Below are 25,080 nucleotides of genomic sequence, written 5' to 3' on the forward strand. Positions count from 1 at the left end.
TTTCACTCGCGAAGAAAGAACGAAATATTGAAAGCCATGACCCGGTAGAACGTTTCTTGTAGAACGGTATACTTTTTAGCGCTCGGGACACATCAGCATTTTTACGTCGGCGCGATACGGCGTGTATTATGCAGAAAAAATACGGTATTGTCGCGTGTGAGGAAATAGCTTTTCGATTATGCGATTTCACGGAACACGCTGCCTTCGCGAGAAGAAGATTATCTTTACTGCGAAGTAATACGAGTTTCACGTTAAAATGCGTAGAGCTTCGCAATAAAGATTTATTTAAGCGACACAAAAAGAGTCATTTTTCGACAAATCTAAATGCTGCGAAAGACCAGTTGCTCTAAAAATTATCTGAAAGAAGAAATTGAATTCTCAGAGGTATAAGACTAAGTTTCTTCAATAGAATGAGAAGAGTTATACCAAAAGGAGCTTAGAGTACCATGCCACACGTTCCCAATGTAAGAACCGGCAACGTTGGTTTCTAAAATCGAAGGAGGTTTCCATTTTGAACGGGTTAAGGGGGACCACCCTACTGCATCTGTGCGCTCGTTTCTTTCAGTAGAAAGCGCGGCCGCACATAACGAGCGTAATGACATTTATCCGGGGGACTTTGAAGCGACGTTCCCTTGGCAAACAATGTTTACCAAGGACCACGTAGTTCCACGGAGGATTGATAACGCGGTTAAAGCTGCGGGGTTATTCGGGAATCGCATTATTCAAAGCAATTACCCCTCTGCGCGCGCTAAGGTTCGTGCAAGACGAAAAAAAGAGGCGAACTGAGTTACAAAATAAAAAAAAACTGTCTTTACCTGCTCGAGGACTTTACATGAGAATCGATATCGCATTACCGATTTTCGCTTTGGATTTTTTCGCTGACTCACAATTCAGGAAGAAAAGGCTGCTTCCTTCATTATACTAAAACAGCCACGTTTATCGCAGTAAATGATTAGATATAGCAATAATAAGAACCTATTTCATTATCGTTCATAACAACGTTTAATAAATATGCTAAAATTTAATGTTACATTTTATTTTTATACGATAAAATATTTCGTAAATTTTTTTAAATTTTAATTACATTTTACTATATAAAGTAAAATAAGTTTGACGTTAGAAAATAGCGCTACAGAAGACTTCACGCTTCGTTATCAAAGTGGCTATTTTATGGATAGTGAGGATATTTTCGGACTGCAATACTCTCGTGGGATAAAAGCTTCGGTTATATAGCGCGAAACGCATCAGAAAGAAGATTTGCGCGAATTCGATGCATCACCGTAAACATGTTAGATCGGATGGGATTCAGCAATAAACCGCAAATACCCGGCGATTGAAACGAATTTGACATGGCACTGGCAAATTCGTCGAGTAAATGTCAGCCTTGATTTCCATTCGGTTCTTTCTGTTAATCGCAGTTCAGCGCATCTCGCTCGATTCGGCTTTCGTCATATATGGGAATATGCAAAAAAGAGCGCTGATACAAATGGTTTTTAGAAATATATATTTTTCTCGCTGCCAAAAATTAAAAACAAAACGTATACGATCTGAAAACCGTTTTTCGTTCTGATAAAATTTCCGCGCAGTTTATATAATTCCTCGCGGTCAGATTTATAAAAACAATAAACAAAAATTAATTAAAAACATATATTAACGTGGCAGCAAATGTAAATAATACCGACGTAGCGACAGTAGCAGAATTCTCCTTATTCTGTCAATTGTTAACTAAAGATATCGAGACTTATGTTAGTTCCCCGCACGCTCGTAACGTTATCATCACGAGCATGGGAAACGTTTTTTCTTTGTTCGCAAAACTTCTTTTCACATATTTGAAAGGAGTACCTATTTCCTCCGTTAAGAGACAGAGAAAATATGGAAGTTCTTATCTATCTCGAGGAAAGAGTCTTTATGTCACATAATATTATTCTGTTTGCTATCTTTTGGCATGTTTCGCTCGTGCGCATCTACCGCGTCAAAGGACGAAAATTGCCAAAAGAGCCAATAACGATAACAGAAGACGAAAATTGAAGAATTCGGTGTAACGAAGGGTTCAGTGTAACAGACAGTACCGTTCGCTTTTCAAAGGCTTATAAAAAAATTAATCTAAATTTGTTTCCAACGCGACTGCAAGATTAATGTTTTTTGCATTTTTTTGCACTAATAAATAGGACGCACCTTTATAAAATATTCTTGTCCCTTGGAGCTCGTGAATGACGACCCACTGTGCGCAGCTGGAACCGACGATTGAAGCTGCAAAAAATAAAACAACAATATTAGAAAATATTAAAAAGTTAACTATCGTATTTTCTCTCTCTCTCTCTCTCTCTCTCTCGCTAAAATTAAACTTTAAGCGTTTGAAATCTAACACTGGTCGCGGCACTCGAGGAATACAAATCAGCATCCGCGAAAGTATCGGGGTTTCGGGAAAGGATATTTTTAAACTTAGTTGTAGCGTCACTCGTCCTAGAATCGTTCCGCGCACGATGTAATCGGTCACGTTCGCTCGCTCGCGTATTACACGAACGATGAGAGCCAGCCAGCTAGGTATTTAATGTTGCGAACGCGTTGCGAATGTAACGTGAAGTCGGTGCAAAAAAAATCTCGGTGCGACCGAGACGCGAGCGAGGGAGACACCGCGGAGGGTGGGCCGGGGAGGAGGATGCCATCCTAGCAAGGCGCACGCTGAGGGAGACGTCGCGACGCTTCACACGGGGAATACCGCGCCCCGACGACGGTATTCCCGGCCGGCGTACGTATCCAGGAACGTACTCGACACGTCGCCCACAAATTCCCCGCGAATGCGCCTGATGTATCGTGCATTCGGAATACCGAGGGGTGTGCGGCGAGATTCCCCGGGTGTGCGGCGTGGAAGAGACAGAGAGAGCCGGCGTCTTTGCGCCCGCAATCGGCGAAAAACCGTCGAGAGAGAACGGTGGAGGGTTTACTACCTAAACATAGTGCGAGACACGACGGCGCTCAGTTTAACCCGTCTTACAACGCCCAGATCCCCCTCCGGCAAAAAAGAGAGAGACCGATCCGGAGCGTTTCATCGTGATGGATCACGAGAGATCTCGTTCATACCTGAACATTGCCCCCTGCGATGGAAAACCGCGGGAAAAAAATCGATTCCATCGTCCCCGATTCTTTTAAAAAAAGAAATGTGTGTTACAGATAAAATAAACTAGTAATGAAATTAATCGTTGCGTCATTTTTAGAATGAATGTAAATATATTTTCCTGGAATGAGTCCTCTCTCTCTCTCTCTCCCTCCGTAAATGTTTAAAGGAGCATGCCTCGCAAGGAACGCTTTCGTGTCCTCGTATACGATCTTCTAATTATTACACATGGCGCCTTCACGGAAATAACGTGTCAGTTCGATATTCCCGTGCAACAAGTTTTCGTAAATCTTTAAAGGCTGCGAGCACGCGAGATTATTACGGCGAACACCGCAGCAGCGATGATGTCCTACCTGTGCAATACAGCAACGGTTACGTCACAAATCAATTGTAATGTTGGCTTTTATTATGAAATACGGGTCAATAAGTTCTCCCGAAGGCAATTTTCTCCTGTGCGCTCGCACACGCGTGTGGGCCACACACGGCCGCAATATTTTATCCTACGCTGAATGCAATCAGTGCGAAATCGTCACAGTCGCAATTTCGACGCTTTTTTGCCTTTTTTTTTCCTTTTACATCGGACACTTCATCAAGTGATCTGATGTAACGTATAGCACACCTAGCAATATAATGCGAATTATGTAACCTTCGCGTGAAAACAAATAGAAAAAAATGTTAATATAGTCTACGCTTTATTAATCATTCGTATTATTCACAGAATGTCCCAATTTGCCGGTATCTCTGTTATTTTTGGTATTAGCGTTTTTCTCTTGTTGGCAGTTTTTATTTCATGCCGGACATTAATTTCCCTCTTGCCGCAACTTTTCGGATACACGCGAGACATTTTTATGCGGCTCCAATTTCATTCCAGCTTATTCAATTTTTCACAAACTTTTTGCTCGCGATCATTTTAGTTTTTAATCCGTTCCATTGCGCCCCCCCCCCCCTCGACCCCCGCGTGCGCGCGCGCGCGCGTTCGTGATGTGTAAGTAAGTTTCGCTCGCAATCCGCTTAGCGTTATCATGTGACAAAAGCGCCGGAAATATCGAGCGCGACCCAGGCTTAATTTCGCGGCATTTATCAAAATCGATTTATCCGTCAGGGCCCGGGCCGATCTCGTTCGCGAATCTATGGATTGATTCGACGGCAACGGCCAACTTTCCGGAGAATTACGAATCTAGGTCAAATGGATCCATCGCGTAATAACTTTTGAGGTTGACATTGAGGCAGCGCGAAATTCCTCGAGGCTTTCATCCGCTCGAACGATATTACGGAAAAATGGAATGTGCTTGCCTCTGTCATACAGATGGATATCTCTCGTTCACGGGATATTATTGCCGGTACTGTTATTACTATCAATTTAATTTGAGCATTGCTTGCTAAATCGTTTCGCGTTGAGAGTAGAAAAAAAAACGCACACGGTTATAACTTAATTAAATTCTAAAGTTGAAATATTAAAAAAATAAATATAATTCTCCTATTGTCAATTTTTTTTTTCATTTTACGTTGTGAAAAGTTTAGCAAAAAATTTTGTTGGGTGTCTCTCATATCTCTGCGTGAGCCATTTTAACTTTGTATTTTTACATGAGACGTCTATTACGTAACGCACGGAAGAAAATGGCAGGTCAGTCAAATGTAATCCAGAATGGCAATAAAAATTTCCAGGAGCAGGTGCGAGACTTACGATTTCTTTTCCGAGCACGCACGCTGCCCGATCGTTAGACCGGAGCTTTATTCGAAAGCACAACTCGCAAGCTCGGTTACTTACACAGAAAGTCCCTCGTATCCCCTCTCCGTTCCCGTCGCGTAACTTTGCCCATTTGCAACTTTCGCGTTGCGCGCTCTTCTCTTCTCTCCCTCCCTCCCCCGCAACCCGCGAACCGCCCTTCTCTGAGCGAAGAGGACCTCGTTTCCCCCGATTTCGTTTTCTTTCCGACGAAAACGGTTTTACGTTCTCACATAACAAATCCCGCAGACGGCGTGGCAGAGAGAGACCCCATTAATATTCCTTTTCCCTCACTCGTAATTTCCTTTCCGCGATCCCGAGGTGGACAAACGTTAGGATAGCGTCTCCGCTTTTCTGAAAAGTGCTATTTCACGAGACGTGAGGAAACAAGCTTATGACGGCACGAAGTGGAATAGCAAGACGTCTTCTTCTCAGAAGAGATTTAAGTTCAGTTTTCTTAGGCAGACAATGCATACACAGGTTAATTCTGCCGTCTTGAAGTAAATGTAGATACTTCTATTCTTCAACAATAAAGCTAATAATTGTAGAATCAAGTATTTGTTTCGTTTCTAAATGCGTTCTCGTTGTACAACAGATTTACACTGCAAATATCGGCTTGGCTTTTTTGTAGCAATTACAATTCATTTCCACATTCTATTTCTATTTTTAATTTTTCAATATTTTAAACTAAATTCAGATTTAAATTAGAATTAATTTAAATCTAATCTTTTTGTATCAAGACAAAATACATGACAAACTGGCTGAAGAAACGTTAATTGGAATTGGATTTGCTATTTATTGATGTTTTTAACCTTTAACCTATAGCATCGTTCGATCTTTTTATTGTACAAATTTATTCCATGCATATCTTGAGACCTCATTTAATCTTTCTTGAAGAACATTTATTCTGAATAAAAAAAAATCTACTCTATTCCGCGTAACAGCTGGCAGAGCGCTGCCATTCACGCAAGATCAAATCGACGATACAATAGAAACAATTAAACTCCCTGCTGCAACGGTTTCTCGATCGATTCTGGATTAAACAAGTATTATTGTTCACTGAAGTACCATAGATGTCGAAACATGCGGCGGGCAAATATTTGAATAAAAATTATAACCGCGGTGAAATTTCGATAAAATAAATGCTTTATACAAGGGTTTCCCGTAAAATTCATTAGCATTAATGGAATTGTTGTTTCATATAATTGCAAGTGGTTATTAATTTGCTATGTATTCAGTGCGTCATTCAATATGCAGTGAATGCGTAAATCGTTCAATACGTAATAGCAAAGAGAATCGCATCAGAATCCAATTATATTCTGCCCGTCTTTTTTAACGACTGCTTCCTTTAGAATGTATTACAGTATTATTATATTGCAGAATTTAACAAGCTATTAAAAATGCACGTCGCAAATCAATTTATGTAAAGACCAAGTGAAAAGCGACTAGTTCTTTTAATACATTTTAATTATGTCGTTATAAAACTCTGCTTTGACAAAAAGCATTTAATTTATTGAAATGTACTTGAAAATATATATGGCGTATTTTTATCCATAAACATTTTTATAGATCAAATAAAAAGAGAAAATTAGCCATTTCTATATATTTTTACATTAATTAATCGTCCACATTTTATTAAATAAAATCTAATAAATTTATATAAATTTATTATTAAATATTAAATATTTAATTCTCTAAAAAGTAATTATTTAATTCTAAAAAAGAAGTAATTAGTCATTTAGAGAATATTAACAAATATAAGAGAAAATATTCTATCATGTCAAAATATTTTGGTTTCTATCTGGAACTAGCTTTCTATAAGCTTTATCCGCTTAAAGCAGACAAAATAGTTCTAACGGTTCTAACTTAAAAAGTGGAGAGAGAGAAAGACAGAAATTCCCTTTATTGGAAATAAAAATAAATCCCGCAGCAACATAAAATGCAGGTCGTATCGGTTTTCTAATTTGGCGTAGCATCTAGCCGCTCGTGAAGCCGACAATCGATCTATATGTGCAATTATTAATAAGAAATTACTATTTTGAGATACAGTTAATTATATTTCTGAGGAGAATTCTGATGTCTGCCGTTGAAGGAACGGCGCGTGTCGCCAACGCGTTTTGCGATCTCATTCTGATAAACGACAGCCGATACGTCATCGTTGCAGGATATCCGATATCAACTGATATCTCGCAAGGAAATAATGCAAGACCCATTAAAAAGACGAAATAAACAATCGCCGCCGATTCGTTCAGGAATACCATGCCGCATCAAACGTAGTTTGTATGGCATAGATTATTAAACGCAATAATATAATATCCGACAATATATTTGCGAGGCTGAAATTATAATTTAATTATCTGGGAGTTAATGAGCTTTCTAATTTTCTCCCACATCGAAAACAACAATTATTATCTATCTGACTGGTTGAGTTCCGTAAAATTGATTTGATCTCAAGCATGAAAACAGGTAAACCAAACCGATAAAACGCTGAACTTGAAGTGCGAGTAATTAACACTACGACGCATCGCTTTTAATGCTTATCTAAAATTTCTGCGCATTAAAGTTCGAATATCTAATATAATACAATACAATATAAATTCGTATATCGCTCGAGAGATAATCTGATATGTATAAAGTATTTGTGCAACACGGGTGCATAAATGAGATAATATTTTTCAATACAAAAAGAAAGAGAAAGAGAGAAAACTTAATATAAAATATTTATTTGCGGTAACTCCATGTGTTTACAGAACAGATAAAATGAATGATCAAAAATCAAATAAACAAAATACTAATTATATTATTGGAAAATAATTCCAATATTTATATTTACTGCCTGCCGTATAAATAAAAATAAAATAAAAGCTTTTCACTTTAATTCTATTTCAGGCACACAATATTTGAATAGGAAAATTATATTATATTATAACTAGAGAAGTTCTCTGACTTCCGCAGTGAATTAATGTTTCGACAATAGAAGAGCTGCCACAACTGAGCACAATAGAGGCAAGAGGGGTGGTCTCTCTTGCTGAACTTCTCGACATCTTCAAATGCATGTCTGAAGAAAAGAAATCATTGCACCTCTCGCAAAAGTCACTGTCCGCACACAATGTGATATTCTATTCTCTCATCGCGCCCCCGTAGACGTCTTCCGTATAGAATCTGACGTTGCGTTTCTATTTGTTCGTGAATTTTAGAAAATACAACGCACGCGGAAGGAGGGAATAAACGCTTGAAACATCAAGGGCCTGTGTCTCGTTTTGGAAAGCGATCGCATATACGGAGAATGGCTGCATGGAAGCAATGCACCGACCACGCACTCTCTTTGGGAAATTGCCAAGTCAAGTATAACGCTTGGTGGAAAAAGTCGTTTCGACCGACGAAGACCGGTATGCGGGACATTCGACGAATTTATTCGCAATATCCATTGATTATGCTCTCCTCGCAATATACTCTCTACCTACGACTGTCTTCCGAGAGTAATTTACGACTTCTCGGTAAAAGCGAAATAAAAATAAAATTGTACAGTTCTCCTTTAAGAAATTAAAATATTTTAAATGTCAGTTTCTTGAACCTTATATATTCCAAACGAATCCATTCCGGGGGATTATTAAACGTGAACCGAGAGCCCTTCTCGGCCTCTCTACGTCGGAAACCGTGACAAAAAGTAATTGCAGCTACGAAGAACGGATATGAATTCCAATTGTGGCAAGGATCTTTGATCATGCGACGATATTTGGAAGGGGATCGATTCTTTTTTCATTGATACAACAAGGGTGAAATCGCTGACGGAGACGATATCGGACAGTCCGAGGGACTGTCTCCCTTTGTCCCTTCCGAGTTGCTTACGTTTGTATCATGGCCACGAGGTCATCGACCGACCCTTCCTGCGATTCCTGCTACTAGGCAGGTATCGAATCTCGTGGCATCAACGAGCCCTTACTTTCACTATCTGCCTCGTGCTGAATTATGTTCAACATTCATCACTTGCTCTTCTTATCAGCAATAATAAAATTGAAGAAATTCCAGAATAATTATACACCGTTGGAAAATTCCAATTATTCCAAATTATTTCAACCGAAGTAATACACGTAACGTAATTAGTGTTAAAAGTACAATATCTAAAAATTCATCTATTTACAAAAATATAATATTTGTATTTAATAATTATCTATTCTTCAAAAAGCTTCTACAATTAATTAATTTTCCTTTGACTCTAAACTTTTCTATTAAATTTTTACAGCGATTACTGTAAGATAATCTCGAATTTTTTCACTGAGATTGTATCCATTTAGTTATTGTTGCCGTAAGCGTGTAATATTATCGCAGCGACGCTTCTCGTGTCGATAAAATCAAAAGGATGGAACTGTACTGCAACGTCGAGTTACACAAACAGATAAATCTTAATTCCGGGGAAATAGAATGGTAAAACACCACGCTGTTTTCCCGCGATCCCCTTGATCGGCATTTTTTCAAATCGACAAAATGAAACGCGCGCGGACGGGAACGTAAACCCCACGGCGCTTATTGCACGAACGTTTTATTCCTCTCTCTCCCTCTATTTCCCCGGAGCCAATGTGTGTAAAAATGGACCGACCGGGCACCCGGATTATTCGCGTGGAATTCCGCGGTTGTATACGTCCAAAGCTTTGAGCTTTGAAATTCCTTTCTGCCGATACTGACAGCCAATTAGCGCGATGACGCGCGAGCGCGCGCGCGCGTGTGGTACACTCTCCGTCTCTTCCTCGCTCTTGTAGCCGGCACGTGGAATCGGAAGCAAAGAGGATTAAGCTCACCACACGCTCTTCTCCTACCTGATTGCCGGGTTCAAAGTTCATGATCCTGCGTCGAGAGATGCGAGCGCCGTAAAACAAGGTTAAATTGCTATTGCCGTAAAAGCGGTAGCAGACGACGACGCGCGATTCGAACGTCGTCGTCGTGTGCGTAAATGTTATTTTATATTTGCTCAAAGTTTCCGAAAAACAAAGTATTTTCGTTACGTAATAATCGTCATCTCGGGCGAACTTTCGAACGATGGACTTGAAAACGATGGACGAGAAAAACATCTAGAAAATTGCTCAAGATATATCGTATAGTACAGACGACGTTGAGTTGCACTCAACATCCTCGAGCAAACTCAAATTTTTAATCGCAATTTACCTTGCTTTCTCCATTCTCCATTGATAAGCGAGAATTATTATACAACCGCGAAGTTATCGCAATTATAATAATTAAAGAAAAGAGAAACTAGATTTCTTGATTTTCAGACACTTTCTTGATTTTTTAACGTTATTTTACCAATATAGAAACGATACGCACTGGAAAACTGTCAGAAAACGACTGAAGAAACTTGGTCTTTTACCAAAATGTAATGGTGGGGATTTCCGTTTTTAAGAGACAGAACATTTCTTCCAAAAAGAGAGTGAATCGAAGAGACCATTGTATTCCTTGTCGAAAAAAAAGGACTACGTACGAGAAACCTGCTGACCCATCAATTAGTCATAGTCTGTAGATACCCCAGAACGAAATAAGCAAGCATAAAACCTGTGTTCTTGAAAGTCTATTACATCCTGCCGGCTTATTGGAGGTGGAATATTTGACAACTGCATAATAAATGTTTCTCTTATTTAAGAAAAAACTTTTTGTCCTCGAAAATAGAGACAAAAATTTCAAAGCATAAAGTCGCAAACAATAGGACTGACAATGAGACATTGCTATGTGCTGAAAATTATTCTGGCAAGTATTCCTTCCTGCTTTGTAAATTACAATAATAATTCGTATAATATATAGCCTCGCAAATTTTCATTTCTTTCGTTTTCTCTGCATTGACAAGGCTCAACATTAAGTATAAAATAAGAGTGTGTATGTAAATTCTAAAATTATGTACATGCATATTTGGAAGAATATGAGAATAGAAAAATATTTAAATTATTCCTCGTTAAATTAAACATTAAAATGCTGACTAGAATTCAAGAAAATATGTTCATTTGTTATCAATTGAGATCTGCACGTACTTCGTGCATCGCAATCACCTGAATAAAGATAGAAGTAAATGGAAAGAAAAATAAAGGAGTTAGTCATGTAAAAGATATCGATTCAGGATTTCGGAGTTACCACAGAGAATTCAGGAATCGTTTTACGGCGTTGATGTAATATGAGGCATTTTAGGAACGTATATATACTTTGTCTAGTGCACACACGCACGCGGATTCGCGACTGAGTGACGTCGATGTCAAATATCTCGGCTGAAATGAGAGTAGAAGTGGCACTAGCGTGTGGACGATACTTTATTTCCAGAATGAGAACGGTCCATCCAACTCGAATCTCAATAGCGCGGTACTACGCGAGGGAGCCAGATCGATTCTTTCGCCTGGAAAGTTAGTCTTTTATTCCGAAAGAATAACAGCGGTCTCGGCGCCTGTATTGGATATCCGCGTCTTACAAAGTACTTGGCTCATCCGAGAAAAGAAAAATATTTTCCACCACATACGCACAGCCGCCGTAATCTCACGTCAAGGTGATGTCGGAAAACTAAACACATATCATTCTCCCGCCTTTGTAGATATTTACTTTTTTCCTCTTATTTACTACGCCCCTGCCGCCTACATAATGTAGTTTCACACCTTTACATATAGCGGAGGCAGGTAACCCACACAAGTGCAACTTTAATTATTAATATATGGATGCAAATGAAATGTTAAAACCAGAAAGTAAATTTTAAATGTGCAATTAATTTCACATATAATTAATTAATATTAACAGGTAGGAATGAATAAATCAGAAATAATAAGCCGAGACTATAAATTTAGACACGCGGTTAAAATTGATATGAATTTATATCCAATAATTCGTAACACGTTGTTTGCCTCTCTGGACGAAATTCATTTACATTTATATTTGCAAAATGACGAGAGCATTTTGTAATGTTCTAAATTAGAGGTTCTATTTGTAAAACTACCAAATATCTTCCTTGAATAATTTTCGTGGTTTAAAAATAATTCAGCGGTTGAAAAAAAAATTTAATTAGGTACAAATTTATTCACTGCTAAAAAGAAAGTTGAACAACTTCGTATTAAAGTGCGCTTTTTGAACAAAAAAAATCGTCTAGTTACAAATAAACGCTCTCGTCTATTAATGTCAGTTTCTATCAATTTCAGCTAGCTATAAATCGACTTGTCCGCGGCGGATTATGCTGAGAAATAAAGTTTCTTGCATGCTGTATCTTCTTTTTAGTCATGTCAAATATCAACTGTTAACCCTCTCGCCTCACATCCCTCGTTCCATCGCCATTTCTCTCCGTCTGCGATGCCTCGCGTAAGATTAATCGGCGTTGCTTCTTATTGGTCGCTTCTGCTTATTCGTGACGAGCGGCAATTATTCTCACTTCAACGTCCCACGACGCAGCTAGACCCAGGCCTCGCACATACGAGTTTATCTATCGATTACTCGATTTCGAAGTACAACGCGCGGAGTTTCGTTTTAAGTGACGGAATCATTCTCTTCTGAGAAAGACATGTGAATTAAATCGTCTGTTCGATCACTCATTCGTAAGAAATATTTAAAATTTTTAAAAATTTTGTTTGCTTCTTATTCCAATTTCGGAGAATTGAGAGAAAATAGGAAAAGTAGAAAATAACACTGTAATCAGCCACGTTCAATTTCAATAATTCGATATAATTAATAAAATTATTATAATATTGTTAAGTTCAATCTATAAAATTTTTTATAAGAATTTTGATCAACAGAATATTTTCGAATAATAAGCAAATAATTTATATAAATAAATTTCACGTTCAGAAAAAATACATAGATTTTCAATTTTAATATATTTTTTTTTATATGTAATTTAAAGATATCCCAGAATCATTATATCACGCGATTAATTAAAAAAAAAAAAAAGTTGTCATGTCTGAAAATGGCAAATATAGTCTTTAAATTTGCTTCTAAAAACGCGGATGTTTGCTTTCAACTCGCACGACTGAAGACGCCAATATTAAACAGAAACGCGACAAGATGCGATCGTTTGAAGCTTAACAGGGCAGAAGCAAGTTTATCTTCGTTCCTGACTTGAAAGCAAACGTCGGCAGCGAGTAACTAGATCCGCCGGAGCGACGTGTTATCACTTCGCGCTTAGATTCGCTATCACGCCAATTTGCACGTGAATACTTTCCCGCACGTTAGTCTCACGAATTATTCGCCGCTCTTTCCGTTGAAATTCCCTGCAATTCGCTCTTCTCGGATTTCCGATTTCGTATGCTGACTAATGCTAAGATACCAGGAACGAGACGAAGCGCCGTAGAGAAGTGTCCGTGTAAAAAAACGAACAAAAAAAAAAATAAAAAATAAAGATCAAAGAAATATATTGTCTCACCTTTTCACGCTTTTTATTTTTTGTTATTTTACTTTTAATTTAACATTATTAAACACGTTGTTATAACAAATTCTATCTCCGTAAAAACGTACGCTTTAATTATAAAGAGATAAATTATAAATTTTATATTTGACAGGTAGAAAATCACGATTGTGTCAATAATCTCGTTAATGAAAGAACGATGTTCGTCGCAAAATCTACCGCTGAAGCTCGACACGTTTGTTTTGGGGTCCTACGTACAACAGAGATGAGACAAATTAGGGTCGACACTTTTTTTAGGGCGGCGAGACCATGTCCGACCGCGTCCCTCGCCGAGCTGTGCATACGCGTGCGTCAGATATCTCGAGGTAGCAGCCGGACGACGCTGCGTCCCGCAGAAGGGGACGGATATCTATCGGGAAAAGGCGAAGGAAACCAACCCCGTGTGCGCGACTTCGGGCATCACTTCGACCGTCGATATCCTATATCGGTTGAAAAACCCTCCCCTCGTTGCGCTGGCGTACTTTGGGAAGCCGCGATACTTTTGCACGTGCACCACACCCCACGCTCCGTATTACGCGTGAATTTTCGCGTGACCGAGCACACGAATGGCCGCATCACTCGCGACGACTCTCGCTCGCGCCGCGCCGGGGCGTTTATCCGGCGCGCGAGAGCAAATACCCGCTCTCGCAGGGTGCAAAAGGGGGAGGGCAGAGGGATGCCCGAGCACTCGGTAAAAAGGCACGTGTCGCTCTTATTTTCGCTCGCGCCACGTTCGTCCCGTTTTCTAACCCCGTTATTCCCGTATAATCTCGTAATATCGGGGAAAGTTAGCGGAACGCGCGACGCGCTTTACGCTCCGCATCGCGCGCGCAAAAATGTTTAACGGTCCTCCATTCGCGGAATAAAAATTGCCTGAAATCTGTTTGTCCCGCATACGCGACCCGATAATTCTGTTCGGTTTTAATATCTGCGATATATGTATATTGGTTCGAACACTTTATTTATCTAAATAATACGATAAAAATATACATCGGCGAATTTGTGCGTCGTAGGTAAAACAAATTAAAAGGGAATTAACAATTAAAAGAGCTAAACGGTAATTGGAACAAATTGGATTTCTGGGAAAAAATAAAATTTTTGTGGACTTTGTCTATCTCGTCTCTACAATCTAATATCCATACGCTATTCGCTTTTAATCAATTATAAGAGTGGAAAGTCGCGCCATGGCGCCGGATCTTCCCGCACGATATGGAATTGCTAAACGTAATCGGCGTTACCGCGCGGAAGGAAAACCACCTGTACGTTGGGGGATTGTTAAACCCCTTCCCTCCACCTTTTTTGCTCCTTTTAACTTTCGACCTTTCAGCGCCGCCACTAAACCCCTCTTTTGGGGGGAAGCGAAAGAGCCAAGCGAAGAGTCGGAGGGGCGACTCGCCTATTTTCGAGGGAATAAGAACAGGGTTCTTAATCCTATAATACATGCGCCATGTGACGTCAGAACAAAGGCAATGTGCGAAAAAATAGCGGAGTCGAAAACGCCTCACATACGCTTTGTCGCGTGTGACTGTGTGCGGGACACGAACGTGTGTGTGTGCGTGCGTGTGTGTGTGTGTGTGCGGGATGTGAACGAAGATGCGCGCTAACAGGATTTGCGTCCCGTCTATATGTAACAAAATACCTCCGAACCTTTCAATTTTCTCCGATTTTCCAAACCTCCGATAACAAGTCCGCAAAATTTCCCTCTTCTCTTCGTTAATTAAATTTCTAAGTAAATTTCGAGAGACGCTCGTAATGTAAATTATCATTTTCAAATCGTTTCAGCAAATATTTCAAACACCGATGACTTCACTTGGCAATTTCTGCGACGTCAGCGCAAGCTTACTCGGGTAAGAAAATTATTCTTTACACGAGTGCAGCGCGACCACTCAAGTCACCCTCCCTCCCCGCCTGGGAAATTTAATTTCCCGAATTTATGCTCTTTCCCTCTCGCCCTTTCTCTTAATTCGGATCCTTTGCGTATAGCAATTCCTCGAATAAGACTCTTCTGGGACTACACGGGCTAACGTTGTTACAAGGAAACGCACGGTACACGTACGGTGGTGCACGAGTTTCCGAATAACGCGCTTTAGCTCCGAGAAAGCTCATTACCGGCCTGCGATCGTCTAATCACGGGAAGAACAGCGAGCGGGAGAAAGTGCTGTAGGTACTTCAGGATTAAACGTGAACCGTCTCGGAGTCATCCGAAGGAGCAGGGAAACTTCGACCAAGCTCGCCTCTCCTTGTCAAAAGGAGGAAAAAAAAAAGAGCAGCAATGTAGAGCCCGCGTGCGCAAAGTGCTTTACAGAGTAATCCGGAAAAGCCATTTTTTTTATTTAACTTAAATTTTGGATTTTTTTTTTGGATGAAATACATATTTTTTTCTTCCAAAATATTTATCCACAAATATTAAAAAAAAACAATGCAATTGAAATAATAATAACTTTCAAATCGAGCGAAATGCCGTTGCGGATATTATCGCAGTTACTTTCCGTAATGCTGTAATTTTCCGTAAAATCGAAATAATATATCAGGAATAAAATATTGAAATGCCAAATTTTTTAATAAAAGGAAAATTAAATGGTGAGGAAAATATTGGAAAGATTTCCTTCCAACACGACTCTTGTCAAAATCGCATAAATATCGGTGAAATTGCTGTACAGAAATCACAAGTGAGTCAACATTTCCCCTTCTTACATTTCTTCTCTCCTTTTTGTCGCATTAATTCGGTCTGTCAAGGCGGTGTATCGTATGCATCGCAACTTTCGCGTGCAACACGCGAAAGGTCGCGAGCTTTAACTGCGCTTCAAAGCTTTAAGAAACTGCGACTTGCCGATCTCCACGACCTCCAGATTCGTTGCTTCAGATATTTCGAATCGGCGAGTCACGGACAGACTGAAACTAACGTTTAAAAACTTCTATCTCAATTTGTTTTTTATGAACAATGACAAAAAAATGCGCGCGCGTTACACGTGACGTTTTCATCATTGAAGCTTACGCGAGCTACGCGTACACAGGTCATGCCGCCGAGTAAAAAAAAAAAAAAAAAAACCAAACACGAATTCGGATAATTATTAAAAACAACTTTCGAAAAGCTGAAGCAAAGTTAAAATAACTGCGAAGTTAATCTCTGTGACAACACGTCAGCTGTTGCGTGGCAACAGGTGGTGCTTTAGTGCAAACAAAAAAAAAATAAAGGCATAATCAGTTGCAACGTCTCTCGTATTTAACATGTTAAAATATAAATCTTTATTGCAAAAGGGATTCCATGATGAAAACTGAATAAAAACGAGACGTCGTACATCCGGCAATGCGAAATTATTATAAAATGTAATTTGTGAATAAAGCTTTTTACGTGCTCGCGTAACTTTCGTCGACAATTCCCTCTGTCCGTTGAAATTATAGTCACAGCCGCGCGTGGTCGCGGTTAAACAATATTTATTTAGTCCCTTTAAAGGCTTTACCGCTTGTTGGAGCACCTATATACAACGAGATCGACATTTTCACTTCGTTGAGCCAGGCGAGCGGTCGTTTTATTCGGTATAACGTAAACAAAGAAAAACCCAATTTCTATCCGCTCTCTTTTCTTACTTCTTGTCCGCGGTCCAACGCCGCAGTTAGAGATGCGGAAAAATGCATTTTAAATTCTTACCAATTTAACATCGCGTTCCCATCGTGAGTCACACACAGAGATATACCGTAAACGAAAAGTATCGTCTTCGCGTGTTGGCGGACCGCACTGAAATTCGACCGTGCTGGAAACTGTAACGATCTCGATCTCTGTTTTCACACGATGAGTGGACGAACGTCAAAGAAGAGAGTTTCGCGTCTCTTCAATATGTACATCCCCTTTAAAAGGTCTATCCTAGATAGAACGAGACCGACGCGCTTGAAAGAAAAGCGAGCGGCAAAGAGCAGGGGAGAGAGAACCCACCCTCCGAATGCCGAATGTGGGAAGGGCGCAGAAACATACACACACACGCTCACTTTCTCTCCGTCTTTCTCTCTCCCTCGTTAAATATCACGCCGAAGAACCTTTCCATCAGGGGACTTTCGAGGACAAAACGGAGCGTCGGACGCTTGCGATAGATATTGCGAGTCGGTCGGGTGCGGGTTACGCTATGGGGAACGCCATTGTTTCCTTCTCAAAGGGAAGGTGAACACGTAAAGAGACACGAAGACACGGGGAAGATATGGGAAGATGGCGGGAGAAGTAAGAGAATCGGAATTATGATTAAATTTTCGACCACTCGCGCGCGCGGCAAATATTATCCGCGAGTCGAGATAAGGCGTTTTACATTCACGTTAAATGTGACTGCGCGATAAGATATTCCTATATGTATGTACGTTCGCGCATTTGCTAAATGCGACGACGTCTGATATTTATCTCGCGTTGACGTTAATTACGATTCTCGTATTATGAGATCGCTAAATAAATGTCATTAAATTAGCCTCAAGTGTGCGAGTTTGAAAAAAACTGATCGATTTTCTTGTAACTCTCTTTTAAAAGCTTCGGACAAGCTAATATCCAAACAAAGTGTGATAAGCTCCGGCTATATATATGAAAGATATAAGATATTCGCGGTATATATCTATTATATAATTTAGTATCACGAGCATAAGTGAAGATAATCAACGCAAAAAGCCGACAGAAGACCTTAATACCGCTTTTCACGAAAGAAATATTAAATACCAAGAGAAGAGCTCATGTTATTCATACGTCAAGTCCATAAAAATCTGCTTAAATTAACTCCATAAAAGTATCAGGTATAATTAAAGAAAAATCATTAACTTTGTTTTTGCCCGTATTTAGAATCTATTATTATTATTATCGTGTTTGCTGTATCGAAAAACAGAGGCGAAGTCAAAATAGACAAAAAGCGTTCTTCTCTTATAAAGAGAAAAAAAAACGAGTGCAAAAATAATTCGGCGAGAAGATATTTATTTTTCTCGCATCGCAATTTTCTTATTGCGCGCGCGTGCGCGCAATCCAGCACATATCCCCGTTGTAGGAGATTTAATTAAATCACGTAACGGCGACCGTAACACAAAGAAATAAAATTTTATTCCGAATATGGGTTTTCGCGAGGAGAACATTGCCGGTAAAAATCCTTTGTTGGATATCTGTGCACGCCCGGTGTAATAATAACTGCGCCTCGCGGTCCAATTAATCTCGCTGTTTTTCAGCGGGAAGAACTGTTCGTATATAACGTAAAGCACGATAACGATGATTAGGTATGCCGCGAATGGGCAGCTGTAACACAACAAACTTCAAAAAGTTCCGTCTAGCGGTCGGAAAAGTTGTTCGGATGCAAGTTGGCGAATAACCGCCGCGCCGGCCGCCCGCGTGTCAGAACGCAACGATACCATTATGCTCTTGTATATATATACGTCCCAGGCTTTTATTATTCTTCCTTAATTTTGCACCGCGACGTTAAGTTTTATCTAACGTCTCGTCGGGATCTTACTACTTGGCCGTAGAAATTTGTATCTCGCGTGACATATTATTTTAATTTTTATAATTACGAGAGAGAGAGAGAGAGAGACGATGTAAATGGTGATGTAAATAGCGGTTTTCTCTCTCTCTCTTCTCGGACGTATCGCGTTTTTAGGTCAAATGAAAAACGCTCAAACCTTGACACGAATTCGTGCACTCTGAAAACTCGCTTTTATTCCGCGAGCAAGATAAAAGTCACATCGTGAAACTTATCTCCATTGCGCGTGTACAGTTATGCAAGTTGCATAAGTACACTCGACTTTAGCAAGCAGTATCCTCGTTTAATTTCAGTAATATCTTTTTTATATGTATATTCGCGGGTTTCGCTCTCTTGCAACAAAAGCTGTCCCTTTCTTTTCTTTGTTTTTTTTTTTTGGACTCATAATCTTCTCTTAAACGGAAATAACAATGCCATTAAGCTACTACACCACTACTACTAAGCTGCGCGAGTCGGACGGGAGTGTGGGGATAATTAAAAGCCCGCACATAATTCGCGGACGGGGAGTTGCAGTCGCGCGCACTTCGCGCGCTGGGAAATTTGTTCCGCGGGACGTGCTCAATCGGGAATACGAGTTTTCAAGAACAATTCACAGAACGCGTACGTATTTCAGTCCGAAACAGACGCGTGTTGCACGCGCGCGCATGCAAATTGCGTGCGAGAGCAAGGGCGAGCGAGGAGAGAGCAAGAGAGAGATAGAAATAGATAGATAGATAGAGAGAGAGAGAGAGAGAGAAAAGGAGGGAGGGAGGGAGATGTAAAAGCGTCGTAACAATTATCGGGAGGCATCATGCGCGCTCGCGCGCGCGCGTACTTCGGGTTTGCACTCAGACGTAAAAGCTTACAATGCATATCGCCGTGTTACAGCAACGCCCGGGCCGCTTTATCATGTAAATGAACCGTCAACCACGAAGAATGACGATAAATCCCAAAGACGAGTGACATAGAGCGTTATAAATGCACGACGGTGCCAGCCGCGGCGTATTGCGCCGCCCGCGATTAATAAATAACGCAATTTTGCGATTTTCGTCGTGCGCTGCCCGTCGTTCGAGTATATTTGCGCAAGATATCGACGTTTCGAAATTGAAATTAGCGGCAGACCCGCTCCGTAGCCTCGCCCGCGATTTTCTCGTGCGCGCATAAGAAAACATATTTTATATTATAGACGTACAGCGTTATCTTCCTTTTAACTCCAGACCGCCGGGTGATATTAATTACGTTGCTTTTAAAGCGACAATTTAATGTCGGATGCTCTAAAGAAACGTAATGTGAAAAAATTAATGTGAAGAGAGGTGCAAAATAACTCGCTACCGACGTATGAAATGTTTTACATATTCATTATTTTATAGTGATATAGCAGAGAATTTATAAAATACGCATTTTCAAGTGTTAAATTTATAAATTAAAAAAAATTAAAATGAAAATTGCATTATTAAACTAAATTGATTATAAAATAAAGCGTCGAGTATTAACAATGTTTTAATTACGTGAGATTGAAAGGGGATCTTGTCGCAAAATTAACGGTCGGCGGAGGATGCGGAAAGCGAAGAAAACTTTATTATTCATTTAATTTCACAAGCGCACTTTAACGGAGTTTTAATTCCACGTTTACTTACCGAGGAATTTAATATCATAAATTACCAAGTCGTAATAAATAATGACCTCGCTCGAAATTCTTCCGCAAAGAATTTTCATCTTGGATTTAAATAGCGTTATCCCGGCCTTCACATTTCGTGGTATTGTAGCGCGAGTTCACCCGGTATAAACTAGCGCGATATCAATGAAAACACGAGACGGGCGGGGGATGCAGTTGATAACAAGTTTACGATCGCCGCCCGTGCCGTTCTACGCTATTCCTTCGCGTAAAGCCGGGGATTACCGGGTGGGATATCGCGCCCTGTCGTGCGCAATAACTAAATGTCGCCTAGCTGCCGATTTTTCCCCCGAGAAAAGCGACGAAATCGACTCCGGCCGGCAAATCGATACGCGTGAGTAATACGATTGCTCACGCGATCTCTCTCTCTTTCTTTCTCTCGTCGATTCAATTAAAATACACTTTAACCGCGGCACAGCGGTGATTTCGCGCACTTGCGTTATTTTTCCGCGGGGAGGGAAAAAGGAGTTTTCCCGAGCGCGTCGATCGAATTCCACCCACCGACGGGTTGGCTTCCGGCACGAAGGGGGACAGCAGGGTAAAAGAGGGAAAAGAGTACGAGGGTGAAAGGCGGCAAAAAGGTCGGCCGTCAAAAGCCAGAGTTGCATCCCCTTTAAGCCTATGGAAGAACATGCGTGTATGTGTTCGTTCGTTCGTGTGTATGTCGCGTGTGCGTGAGCTATGTATGAATGTGCACGCGCGTATGTATTTTGTATTCATGTGCACACGCGCGTAGCCAAGAGCTTTATAATAAGAACGCGAACGACGCGAATCGTATTCCGGTGCGAGCTGCGCACTTTATCGCGCGCGACGCCGCCTGATTAGATAGCACGGATAATCGTAACGACACCGGTAAAACGGACTTTTAACGACAAATTAACTCGGTGCAATCTTGCGAATATGCATACGCACGTTAACACAGACTGCTCTTTGCAAGCGCAAAGGTGATGGTTGTGCAAGACACGAGCGAAGCGAAACTTTCGGCGCGAGAACGTAAGACGATGGATCTTTCTACTTTCGCGTTCGCAATATCGTAAGAACTTTCAGCGCACCACATTACTTTATCTACATCCAACGTAGACGTAATTGTGAATACTTTAATTTTAAAATAGCACTTCCAGGAAAAGGAATATATAATAACAATAGCTGAAAGAATTATTATATAAATCCAAGGGAAATACTTTTCATTTTCATTGGACTGCATTAAATTCCGCTCCATGCATTACGTATTTCTATAATAATGTTTTTGCTTTAAATCCATTCGCATATTTCCACGATATAATTTTTGTATAATTTTTATAACCGCGTAGCGACGGACGGACGTCTGCACGTGGAATGCAACGATATACGTACGCGCATACTTGGAAAATAATGAAAAACAGGTCGTATACAAAGTTTCGTAATTAAATATGTCGGACCCGGTTAAAAGGTATTAGTTTCGCCGTGAATGTTTGATGCACGTTTCGTAATTACGGCGTTGTTCTTTGATGCAGTTTGCAGGCGACTGCAGGTTTCGTATGCAATCTCACGTCGCCGATTGGCCTTTGTAACGTAACGTAACGAGGCGTAATGCAGCGCACGAAAACGTAATCAACGCGGGACAAACATCGTAATGCCCGTGTAACTCCGACGTTACAATTTAAATCAACGGGGAACGACCCGTCTACTTGCTTGATAATGAACTAACTGCCGCGCGTTCTGTGCCCGATTAGTTATTATCGATACGTAACAGTCGCATACGCGATATTGCAATGTGCACTTTGTTACGACGGGAGTATCTCAACATTGTAATCATGCTTGTCGAAAGCAATTATTCAATACGATTACGTTCGGTTAATTATTTGAACGGTAATAATCCCGTGTAGGCCATTAGAATTATGTCAACCGCTGTGTGAGCATAATAATTTATTATTTGCATCGTGATAATAATGCGGAAGAATTAAACTATTGCCCGTTGTAATCTACTTAATTTGGCCACGGTGCAAATTTTACATACTAATTTTCCATCCCCGGCCGTAATATTTATTTAATTTAATATAATTTAAATTTAATTAATATAAATATCAATCTCCTTAATTCGGAAATGTAAATATCACATCTCTAATTATTATTATTTTATGTACGCAAATTATAAAGAAACTTTATTAACAATATTAAGTATTAACAATATCAATTCAAATAAAATTACACGTAAAATATTATATCATGTATGTAAATTTTATAATGTATTATTTTCATCGTTATTTGTGTAGCTTTATTTAAATAATAGCAAAATGTGTATGTGCAAAAACTGTAAAACATATGTAAAAATAAAATTGCTTGTAAAAAAATTTTCCTGACTGGATGATGTTTATCCAGTTTACTAAATTCGCTCACCACTCCGACTTTTTCTATCAAACGTTGTCCTTTTTAAAAACATAAAAATGTAATGAGAATTATCACGCGCACAACGTCACTCAATTTCCAACGTAGATTACATACGCCCGTCACAACCGCAATGTTATCGATGCAACATCGACGCGATAGCTATAATTAATTACTCTCGTGGTTCACCATGGCCCTAGTTCGCGTGCTAAATAATCCAAATATTACAGCGCTTTACAACGGACGGCTGTTTAGCCTATTCGATCGGGCCGTACACGTTTTACGTCGCGTTTGTCACTCACATTTCATATTTCACGTGCTTGTTCCACGCGACGCCTTTCCCCGACACGGTCCCCATGTATATCGACCTCGAACCAAAAAGATTTCGAAAATATAAATCGCGCCTGCAAACAACTGTCAAACCTGTGAGATAGATTACTTTCTTTTCTGCAGAATGTATATCGCGTCCTAAAAGCAAAATTGTGTCAACTGGAAAAAAGTGAGCTTTTCGAGACAAGGTTTTTAAAAATTTTAGTCTAATATTTAGCCTCATATTTTCTATTATTCTCACATGACTTTAATTATATCCATTTAATTCATAGAAAATTATTAGTGTATCCTTTGTTATATCATCACTATATAACTTTTTGATTTGTTTTGTTATTTATGAAAAAAGGTATAAGTCCACACGCGTGAAATAAAATTGTGGCATTTTTCCAGGTCATAAACCGACTGAAAAAGCATTTATATACGAGCGTAAAAATATAAAATCGATTTTTCTTTTTTGGCTATGACAATCTTCTTCCGGGAGGGCGATTTATATGCGCGGGCCATGATATTTATTTTCGCTGGTAAATTACGATAAGCGGCAGGCACTCGAGCAACGATAAGCCTTCCATCGTCGCGAATATTGATTGACATCGACATGAGTTTGTAATAAATAAATAAATCGCACACCAGATGATTCATAGCTACAGATTCGGAGAGCCAGTGTGAGAAATCGCCCACGAACGCGCGCGGGCGAGCGCGCATATATACTGGCTGTCAGAAATTAAACAATGATTATAGACGATGAATTCGCGATGTTGATATCAAATATAAATCGATACAGTAATTAATATTACATTATAATTAGTAATATTTATAATTGGTAAATATTATGTTAGTGACATATAATCTTCTCATATTTGCTTCGATGATAAATTGGCTTTTGCTCGTTGCTTTTGTTATTTAAATATATTAGAAAGTATTGCTCTTATATATATTTGAGTAATTTATGTAATTTATGTAAATGTCATAAAATTGTAAAAGTTCTGTAAAACTGATGAAATTAAAAAAAGTTTCAAAGGAAAATTAATTAATAATTAAATGTTTATTTAAACTAAAACGCAACTGTCGATATATTGCGTTTACTTCGTAGGTTATCGAGAAAGCTATTTTATGCCACTATCATTTGGACGCAGTAGGCATTAACTACGGTTATTCCTGACAGTGGCGTTTCACCCTCCGAAAATGTCCATAGCAATTGTTCGGCGTCGTGTTTGCCTCTGCATTCGTCGTCCCGTCACGAAAGCCCAGAGACCCAGAACATTTCGTGCACCGTATATAACTACCCTCTACTACGAGTCGCCGCTCTGGCCCAACCCCTCGGTAATCCAGCTGGAAACACATGGCGTCATCGCGTTCGACCGCCTGGCATATGCAACGAAATGCCTCGCGCTTCGAATGAGAGCAAAAATCATCAAACCAATCCTACGAGCCCGTAGTGTGTGCACGTACATAACGGTATATGTACAGATATATATCTATTATATCGTTCCGTACAAAGTGGATTTTGAGGGTGTCAGTTTCGTGAAACGCTCTTATAAAATAAGTGTCTCAGCGACATGATTTACGATTTCACACATTACGCTAAAATGACGCACGATTCGTTTGCAAAATTATGCAGCACTTATTAAGCGTTAAATAGAAAGGTATCGATCAGTTATTTGCTCCGTGAATGATTATGACAGACGCTTTAATACCGTTTAATTATCCCACAGACGGATGGAAATTATTAAGTTATAAAGGTCAAAGTTGAAAGAGCATCGAGGGACGTTACGGGGTAAAATTAAATCGAACAGAGGAAGTCCATACGCGCGGGTTTTTTAAGGTTTTTCGATCGAAGCCGATGGCTTTACCGTTGAGCTCATTAGGTGCCCTGACCCTTCACGCTCGTGGATTAGATGGCCATCGTGATTAGAAGCTCCCTTTTGCAGCCCTTCTCTGTGGGTCGCGCTGGCGTTTTAGGAGCTGTGCCCATAACGCTTCGTCAGCGTTGTAAACACAGGAGCTAGC

General features: G+C 39.8%; 1 protein-coding gene across 1 annotated transcript in view; it reads right to left on the minus strand.

Annotated features, from left to right (window-relative positions):
* Nucleotides 1-25,080, minus strand: part of LOC105449307 — a 58,611-nt gene that overhangs the window by 14,082 nt on the left and 19,449 nt on the right. Inside the window, exon 2 of the mRNA XM_011688445.1 lies at nt 2,176-2,250. Coding sequence (XP_011686747.1) covers nt 2,176-2,250 — 75 coding nt within the window. The remainder of the gene's footprint in view (nt 1-2,175; nt 2,251-25,080) is intronic.

Source organism: Wasmannia auropunctata, unplaced genomic scaffold (genome assembly GCF_000956235.1).
Source record: "Wasmannia auropunctata unplaced genomic scaffold, wasmannia.A_1.0 LD336076.1, whole genome shotgun sequence".
Lineage (NCBI taxonomy): Eukaryota > Metazoa > Arthropoda > Insecta > Hymenoptera > Formicidae > Wasmannia > Wasmannia auropunctata.